At 49.2% G+C, this 9,733-nt stretch overlaps 2 protein-coding genes across 2 annotated transcripts; one reads left to right on the forward strand and one right to left on the reverse strand.

Moving 5' to 3' along the window:
* Positions 1 to 2,548: 2,548 nt before the first annotated feature.
* Positions 2,549 to 2,851, reverse strand: LOC138373135 (mediator of RNA polymerase II transcription subunit 15-like). Its single transcript, XM_069339150.1, has one exon. It carries the CDS (start codon positions 2,849 to 2,851, stop codon positions 2,549 to 2,551), a length of 303 nt encoding a protein of 100 aa, XP_069195251.1.
* Positions 2,852 to 3,173: 322 nt separating this feature from the next.
* LOC138373136 (involucrin-like) lies at positions 3,174 to 4,268 on the forward strand. Its single transcript, XM_069339151.1, has one exon. The coding sequence runs from the start codon at positions 3,174 to 3,176 to the stop codon at positions 4,266 to 4,268; it is 1,095 nt and encodes a 364-aa protein (XP_069195252.1).
* The last annotated feature ends 5,465 nt before the right edge of the window (positions 4,269 to 9,733 follow it).

Genomic DNA, 9,733 nt, shown 5'->3' on the forward strand with positions numbered 1-9,733 from the left:
CACATACACATTCTTTAGGTGCATTACATATTAATAATTTGATATATTATATAATTTACGTATTAATAAGGTGTGAGAAGGAGGGAGGGCTACACCTTAAGGGCTGTCTTAAGGGGTTTGACTAGCCCTTAAATCGTTTAAAATTGACTAACAATCCACTCAGGATCTACACCAAATCGACCACCTTGGACCTCACGAGGCGGTCCGAGAACAGAGGCTTAGGGCTGGTCTCACCAAACTTTGCAAGGTGACTTGTGATTGCATGGGGAGTATCATAGGGTGGTTGGGATCGGCCCTCAACCCCCGCTGAGTTAAGTTAGACTGAGTTAAGTTAGGTTAAGTAAGGCTGAGTTAAGTAAGGCTGAGTTAAGTTAGGCTGAGTTAAGTTAGGTTAAGTTAGGCTGAGTTATTAAGGCTGAGTTAAGTTAGGCTGAGTTAAGTTAGGTTAAGTAAGGCTGAGTTAAGTAAGGCTGAGTTAAGTTAGGTTAAGTAAGGCTGAGTTAAGTAAGGCTGAGTTAAGTTAGGCTGAGTTAAGTTAGGTTAAGTAAGGCTGAGTTAAGTTAGGTTAAGTAAGGCTGAGTTAAGTTAGGTTAAGTAAGGCTGAGTTAAGTAAGGCTGAGTTAAGTTAGGCTGAGTTAAGTTAGGTTAAGTTAGGCTGAGTTAAGTAAGGCTGAGTTATGTTAGGTTAAGTAAGACTGAGTTAAGTAAGACTGAGTTAAGTAAGGCTGAGTTAAGTTAGGCTGAGTTAAGTTAGGCTAAGTAAGGCTGAGTTAAGTTAGGCTGAGTTAGGATGAGTTAAGTTAGGATGAGTTAGGTTCAGTTAGGCAGTTCCATCTCCAATAGTAAGGAAAAACTTGGCGGCCTTCAAAGGTGTACAAAGATACCGCGCGGAAGGGGAAAGCGCCAAGCCATTACGACTATATAGCACTGGGAAGGCTTCAGGATATGAGGATTTGGGATGGGACGGCGGAGGGAAGGAATGAATGGTGCCCCACCCACTTATGGACAGTCGGGGATTGAACGCCGACCCTGCATGAAGCGAGACGGGAATATACACAGCTTAGGTCGGCCGGGCGGACAGCACGCTGGACTTGTAAACCTGTGGTCCTGGGTTCGATCCCAGGCGCCGGCGAGAAACAATGGGCAGAGGTTCTTTCACCCTTTGCCCCTGTTACCTAGCAGTAAAATAGGTACCTGGGTATTAGTCAGCTGTCACGGTCTGTTTCTTGGGGGTGGAGGCCTGGTCGAGGACCGGACCGCGGGGACACTAAAAAGCCCCGAAATCATCTCAAGATAACCTCAAGATAACCTCAAGATAACCTCAAGATAGGTTATATCCTAAATCCCAACAGATCGCGACGCTCTATGCCCCAAAATACCGCATCCTACCAAACTGGTCAATTTCCTAACGAATCGCTGTCAGTATCATCAGCTTGTAATTAATAGCCCAGGAGGGCAATTAGACCTCAATACCACCAAGAATCGAACCCTTGCGGGGGCCTTTCAAACAACCATGAATAAATTCACCCATTCACTACAGCAGATTAAACTCAAAAAAAATCTATATATTAATCAGACCTCCGAGACGTTGAATATTGAGATGTGAAGGAGGGAAAGAAAATAGAATGGTGCATAATATTCACTGAAGGTGGTGCAGTCTGTCTTCTCCCCCCCCTCCCCCCCCCCCGGGGGGACCATCAGTTATTACTTAGCTAATGACCGACGGCCTTAATAGCTCAGCATCTAATTACTGGCCCATCGTGAGGTTTATTTGGAGGGGGGGTGTGTGTGGGAGGGGGGGGGGGAGGGGGGGTGGAGGGGTTTGATTAAGTTGTTGCTCGAGGCAAAGGAGGAACTTTCCGCCTCCGGAGGATAGATATAACCTCGACAGAATCTACAAGTAATGTTGATCGCTGCTGCTGGCTCAAGGAGGAGTGATGTTGATCAATGTGTCAGGTGGTCAATAGTTATTATCAGTCGGCCTTCGGGGAGAGTGTGTGTGGGGGGAGGGGTGGTGGAAGGGGTTAGTGGGAGGGAGAGAGAGAGAGAGAGGTGCTGGGTGGTATAGAAGTAGGTGGAATAGAGGGGGGAAAAAAATTTACGGGCTCACCGTAGCCCGTGCTACATGGATAATTCGTTCTGAGTAGTTATATCTAAAACAACAACAATTGGGGAATAGCTGGATATCGTGAGGGAGCGAAAAAGTAGATTGATATCTTACTGTAGTTTTCATACTTCTGGTATTGCTGTGAAGTCACCTTTGCTGCACCTTTGATTTCTGCCACCATTAAAAAAAATTGGGGAAAGAGAACTGCATTTGTTTCCTTGATCACTATTACTCTGTGCTTCTTTTCTGTTTCTCGCTTCTTATACTTCTTCTGTCTACTCACAATTTTTTTTCCTTTCCTGTGGCCTCTTAAGTACTTTAACAACTCATTTGCCGTTCTTTTCTCTAGTTCGTTCCCCCACTATGGCTTTCAGAAGGAACTCTTCTGTACACGTGTGTAGTCCCATGTCTGCGGGGCTACAGATATGTGGGGAGACGCTGCTATGTCTGCTGCTGCTGTGTCTGCTGCTGCGTCTTCTGCTGCTGCTGCTGCTGTACCTGCTGCTGCTGTGTCTGCTGCTGCTGCTGTACCTGCTGCTGCTGTGTCTGCTGCTGCGTCTTCTGCTGCTGCGTCTGCTGCTGCTGTGTCTGCTGCTGCGTCTTCTGCTGCTGTGTCTGCTGCGTCTTCTGCTGCTGTGTCTGCTGCTGCTGCTGTGTCTGCTGCTGCTGCTGTGTCTGCTGCTGCTGCTGTGTCTGCTGTTCTTCCTGGCGCTGAGAGGCTCGTATATATACTATCGTCACCATGTGCTTCACTCAGGCTGTGCTTCAGGGTGCACTCAGCACCATGTTGAACCGTGAAGCACCTGACAGGAAGGCATGTTTGGGGGTGTGTGTAACGGATAGTGTATTGGAGGGGGGTGTGTGGGTGTGTGGGTGGGTGTATCGGGGAGGGTGTATGGGGGAGAGGGTGCCATGAGAGGGAGGGAGGGAGGGGAGGAGGGGGAAGGGGGTTGTGGGTGAAAGTGTTTACCCTCTGAAGGGTTGCAAGTGATGGGTAGAGTCCTAACCTTCCGGTCCGAGAGTTGCGGTGTTGGTGCTGGGAGCGAGGGCCAGCCAGCACTGATGGATGGTGGCGGTGGACCACAGTGGCCAGCAGCAGCTGGTGGAGGCCACTGCTGGTCGACAGCAGCTGGTGGAGGCCAGTGCTGGTCGACAGCAGCTGGTGGAGGCCAGTGCTGGTCGGCAGCAGCTGGTGGAGGCCAGTGCTGGTCGGCAGCAGCTGGTGGAGGGCAGTGCTGGTCGACAGCAGCTGGTGGAGGCCACTGCTGGTCGACAGCAGCTGGTGGAGGGCAGTGCTGGTCGGCAGCAGCTGGTAGAGGGCAGTGCTGGGTGGCAGCAGCTGGTAGAGGGCAGTGCCGGGTGGCAGCAGCTGGTGGAGGACAGTGCTGGTCGGCAGCAGCTGGTAGAGGGCAGTGCTGGGTGGCAGCAGCTGGTAGAGGGCAGTGCCGGGTGGCAGCAGCTGGTGGAGGACAGTGCTGGTCGGCAGCAGCTGGTAGAGGCCAGTGCTGGTCGGCAGCAGCTGGTGAAGGACAGTGCTGGTCGACAGCAGCTGGTGGAGGCCAGTGCTGGTCGGCAGCAGTTGGTGGAGGCCAGTGCTGGTGGTCGGCAGCAGCTGGTGGAGGCCAGTGCTGGTCGGCAGCAGCTGGTCGAGGGCAGTGCTAGTTGGCAGCAGCTGGTAGAGGGCAGTGCTGGTCAACAGCAGCTGGTGGAGGGCAGTGCTGGTCGGCAGCAGTTGGTGCAGGGCAGTACTGGCCGGCAGCAGTTGGTGGAGGGCAGTGCTGGTCGGCAGCAGTTGGTGGAGGGCAGTACTGGTCGGCAGCAGCTGGTCGAGGGCAGTGCTAGTTGGCAGCAGCTGGTAGAGGGCAGTGCTGGTCAACAGCAGCTGGTGGAGGACAGTGCTGGTCGGCAGCAGTTGGTGGAGGGCAGTACTGGTCGGCAGCAGTTGGTGGAGGGCAGTGCTGGTCGGCAGCAGTTGGTGGAGGGCAGTACTGGTCGGCAGCAGTTGGTGGAGGGCAGTGCTGGTCGGCAGCAGTTGGTGGAGGGCAGTACTGGTCGGCAGCAGCTGGTGGAGGCCAGTGCTGGGTGGCAGCAGCTGGTAGAGGGCAGTGCTGGGTGGCAGCAGCTGGTAGAGGGCAGTGCAGGTCGACAGCAGCTGTTGTAGTGGCGACCAGCTGAGCCGTAGAGGGGTAGCGTCATGATATTACAACAATAACAACCATGGTTTGAGGAGTTTCCAAGCTCGTAAACCGTTTCATAAATGTAAACAAAGCCGCCATGATCAAGAAAAGATATAGAGATTTCGTTAGTGGTTACGAAAATTCCTTGATGATTCCTGGCCCTGAAGGATCTTTTAACCCAGGGAGAGGAGGGGGGGGGGGCATTACACAGTGGCACAGTAAGATCTATAGTCCGCTAGGCCTAACCACAGCCAGCAACAGCACCAGCTGTTTATAGTAGGCCTAACTAACCAGGACTGACAGGTAGGTATGGAAGATGAAGGAAGAGCAATTGAGCAGTCTCTCCTTCCCACATGATCTTCAGCCCTACCTTTCCCGCCTCCCTACCTTAACCCCTCCTCCCTCCCTCCCTCCCTCCCTACCTCGATCCCTCGCCCCTCTCCCCCCCCCCTTTACCTACACCTTCCCGTTCCTCTAGCAGTGCCGTGCGCCGCGTCCATAAATCCTCAGCCAACGACCAATTGAGGCCCGTTCCCGCAGATTGAAAACGTCTGAAATGACTCAGTTTTGGTAATGTGGAATAGGCGGTCTGGCCCCCTTCCCTTCCCTCCCAGATCTGTATCCAGACCGTCCAGAGAGAGAGAGAGAGAGAGAGAGAGAGAGAGAGAGAGAGAGAGAGAGAGAGAGAGAGAGAGAGAGAGAGAGAGAGAGAGAGAGAGAGAGAGAGAGAGAGAGAGAGAGAGAGGCACAAATGTGTAAGGATAAACCTTAATATAATTATGTAATCACGAAAGCATCTCCTACGTCAATATCCACCGAAAAGGTTTTCTCGTCGAACTCTACAATATTTAGGTGTTGACGCGTCGTGTAGCGTGGTAATTTGGGCCTTGACAAAGGTATAACTCAGAGGAGATACGGGCAGCCATGAGGACAACATGGAAGAACCAGCACCGGATCATTTATCCCGCACGGAGGCTGGGAGATCTTGGTGATGCTGGTGTTGTTGTAGTTGCTGGTGGTGGTGGTGGTGGTGGTAGTGGTGCTACTGGTGATGTTACTGCTGGTGGTGATGGTGGTGGTGGTAGTGGCGCTACTGGTGATGTTACTGCTGGTGGTGATGGTGGTGGTGGTAGTGGCGCTACTGGTGATGTTACTGCTGGTGGTGATGGTGGTGGTGGTAGTGGCGCTACTGGTGATGTTACTGCTGGTGGTGATGGTGGTGGTGGTAGTGGCGCTACTGGTGATGTTACTGCTGGTGGTGATGGTGGTGGTGGTAGTGGCGCTACTGGTGATGTTACTGCTGGTGGTGATGGTGGTGGTGGTAGTGGCGCTACTGGTGATGTTACTGCTGGTGTTGCTGCTACAACTGGTGCTATTAAAGGAGGTGCTACCGGAAACTCTGCTGTTGCTTCCTACACCGCACAGGAAACTATGTTCCCTCTCGCTATACCATAGTTTATGACTTTTGTCTTTTCTTTCAGTTCATTTGCTTTATTTGTCAGTCCATCATTATTGGTGCCTCAGATTGTCAAGGTCTTCATTCCTGCTACGATCCCTAACTTATGAGCCCCTAGCCTAATGGTTCCAACAAGTACGAACGCTCCAACAAGTTCGAACGCTGCAGCAATTACGAACACCTAAACAGACACGAACAAACAGGCGGGAGCACCATCATATACAAACATCACCCCAGAAGTACAGTTAAGATATTTAACAGTCCTGTAACAATAGGTATATATATAGGAAACACAAACACAGTTGATTGACAGTTGAGAGGCGGGCCGAAAGAGCAGAGCTCAACCCCCGCAAAAACAAATAGGTGAATACACACACACACACACACACACACACACACACACACACACACACACACACACACACACACACACACACACACACACACCTGTCCAGATGGCAAGATTCCTTTTCCCAGTCTGTACTGACTACCTTCCGTGATTAACGAGAAGTGTAATAATTAGACTGATGAATGCGAAACGTTGGCGCAGGCTGTTACCTGGTCGATACCAGCAGGCTGAGGATGGATGGCGCGTCAAAGAGCCGCAAGAGCAGCTGTAATGCTTACAGAGCTGCCTGTTGTGCTCCAGGCGCAGGCAGCAGTAGCAGCAGCAGCAGCAGCAGCAGCAGCAGTAGCAGCAGCAGCAACAGCAGCAGCAGCAGTAGCAGCAGCAGCAGGAAGTATCCTCATGATCCCTGCTGCTGCTCAAATATCGTGTGTTGGTGCAGAAGCAGCAGCTGCAGGCGGCAAGGAATGTAATAATCAGTGGGTTATTAATTGACATATAAAGAAATCGGGTTATGGTGGTGCAGTGGTGATACCCATCCAGCGCCTCGCAAGCCATTTGGTCTGGGTTCGAGTCCTGGTCAGGATGGGGGAGGGGGAAAGATTGTCTGGGGCACCAATCCTTAACTGCTCATTCCTGTTCACCCGGCTCTAAATGGGTGCCTAGTTGTTAAACGTTGGGCGGATCGTGTTCTAGGGGGAAACTAGTGAGTAAGACTTACTATAAGATTTGAGAAGGGAAAAACTCTCAGCCTGCTAATGTGAGTCAGAAACCGTTTGTACCTAGTACCGTCTGTACCTGAGGCCTGGTCGACGACCGGGCCGCGGGGACGCTAAGCCCCGGAAGCACCTCAAGGTAACCTCAAGGTAACCTATGAAACCTATGTTAAGAAAAAGTCAATATTGGGGATGTATGGATAAAATACACATGACAAATTTGCTTTTAGATGTAAAGGATACTAAAAAAATCTTTAGAACAGATCTAGACACTGAGACTTTTGTTGTTAATTCATTTAAAAAAGGTTTGGCAGCAGGTTTCATTTAGTTTACAGAGTCTTTTGTAAGTCTTACAGTCTTTTGGTCCTCTAAGAAGTAAAGGTCAATTCGGACGATTTGCGTTGACTTGCAAATTATTATACAATTTATTAATTAATTAATTTATACAATTATATTAATACAATTTTAATTATAATTAATTATAATTATAATTATAATTAATTATAATTATAATTAATTATAATTATCAATTAATACAAATTAAATTATACAATTATACAATTAATATACAATGAACATTATAAAAATGTTCGAATAGTTTAGGCTGAACAGTTGTGAATTAAAACACCTTACTTTTTTCCGGTTATAAATAAAAATTAATGTATATTATAATTTTCTATATAGCTAGGCTTAGAATAAGTTAGATTTGATGCTTTGAATCTGTTGGAAAGTATTAATATTTGCAGTTCGTAGGTAAGACTTTTCGAGAGGTGCTATTTGAAAACAGGAGAAGGGCGAAGCACTGTTCAAGAAAAGTTCGAAAATTACTATTTGCGAGTCGTCAAGCCGTCCTCATCAATAGAGGCCAAATGCTTGTTAATCCAGCCGCCAAACCCCTATGTTTACGAATGAAAACCCTGTTTATGTTAACATTGTATGTTAACATATGTTAACATACAATGCGTTTAGAATTGATGCATGCGTTTTTGTTTTTTTAGGTGGGATGTGTTAGGGGACGGCAGCCGCTTTAACGAGCCTGGCGTGAGGACAGATTGGAGTCGAGAGTGAACTGGTTTTTCTATTCATAAAGAGGGGAGGTTTGGCGACTAGTTTATAACGAGCATTTGACCAGTGTTTACGAGCACAAGCTGGAGAACGGGCCGCACGTCAAGAGCTCCCCGAATAGCTTAGCTACAACGACTTTTCGGGATTTGCGTTCTAGTTTCAAACCAGTCCGGTTCACGGCAACACCTGTGATCAGGTTATGATAGCCAACGGGGGGGGGGGGGGGGGGGGGGTGGGGGAGATGATAACGAGAGCGTAATCTTATCCAGGAAAATAAAATCTTCATATCATAAGTTATCGCTCAGATGCCGTATAAACGGAGTTACAAAAGTGTTCTCGGTCTCTTTTTCTCCGTTTACCGTCGTATTCAACAACAGAAAATCACAATTTACTGTTTCATCTAATCATCACAACTGCATAAGCTTGCCCCCCCCCCTCCCCACCCCCCAACCCCCCTGTGCCTCCAGCACCCCCTCCCCCCATACCTCACCAACCCTACCCCCTTCTATTCTCAAACCCCTTCCCCCCCCCCCCCCGGCCCCTCACTCGGACATTACATAGCCTTCAAGAGTCTTATCTCAAATTACAGGTCTTTTGTCTGGCTTCGAAAAAAATATGCTTATATTTTTCACATGGTCTTATATACTCCTTCATTGGTGTGATTTAACACAGCGATTAAGACCGGCGTATTGCCTGGGGGAGGATTATGGCTGTTAATTTGTAATGGTCGTCCAAATGTTTGTTGAATGATATTTAATCGTCTCGTTTGTGTGAATATGCTATAATTTGATGGGGAGTATAGGGTGGAGAGGGGGGGCTGTGGGGTGGGGGGTATGTGGTGCAACAGGGGTAGGGGGGGGAAAGGTGAGAAGGGTGACAAGTGGAAAGAAGGGGATTGAGGAAGGAGAGAGAGAGAGAGAGAGAGAGTAGAGAGAGAGAGAGAGAGAGAGAGAGAGAGAGAGAGAGAGAGAGAGAGAGAGAGAGAGAGAGAGAGAGAGAACCATAGTAAACCCGAGCCCCCCTCTCAACCCAACCCGATAAGTGAAGTGTGGCTAGCAGAGTTCGTAGATTTATTTACTCGAAAAATTCTAACTTAACTAGGATCAGGTTAGCTTACCGTTACCTATGGCAGGCGGCTATAGGTCGCCGCCTGCCATAGTCCAGTCCAACTACTTGGGCTGGACGGTAGAGCGACGGTCTCGCTTCATGCAGGTCGGCGTTCAATCCCCGACCGTCCAAGTGATTGGGCACCATTCCCTTCCCTCCCGTCCCATCCCAAATCCTTATCCTGGCCCCCTTCCAAGTGCTATATAGTCGTAATAGCTTGCGCTTTCCCCTGATGATTCCCTCCTTTCTCCCAATCCTGAGCACTCCAGTTGCAAACTCTGTGAGCAGGGAATTGGGTCATGATCTCCCACACTACATCACCGAATACCCACGTAATTAGACCATTCAGACCCGTTGGCATGAGGTACCTGAAGCTTTTACAATCACTTTATTAACTCTCGTGTTTTTGGAGATATCCTCACAATGAACCCTGAGTTTGCCAGTACAGGCTGGTGATCACATGGCCTCTGTATGACTATAACCATCCTGTGTGATTGGGGATTGTTTAGCATCACGGAGCTAGTGCTTGACACACTCTGTAATCCCCTTCGTATAGTCTAGGGCAGTTGCACAAATGAGGTACCTAAATGTGTTAAAAAAAAAAGTGAACACAGTATTTCATTTTCTGAGAGAGAGAGAGAGAGAGAGAGAGAGAGAGAGAGAGAGAGAGAGAGAGAGAGAGAGAGAGAGAGAGAGAGAGAGAGAGAGGCAGATTTGGAGACACGAACGGGGGAGGGGTGGATGGAGTAGAGACGAGGG

This window comes from Procambarus clarkii, chromosome 41 (genome assembly GCF_040958095.1).
Source record: "Procambarus clarkii isolate CNS0578487 chromosome 41, FALCON_Pclarkii_2.0, whole genome shotgun sequence".
Classification (NCBI taxonomy): Eukaryota; Metazoa; Arthropoda; class Malacostraca; order Decapoda; family Cambaridae; genus Procambarus; species Procambarus clarkii.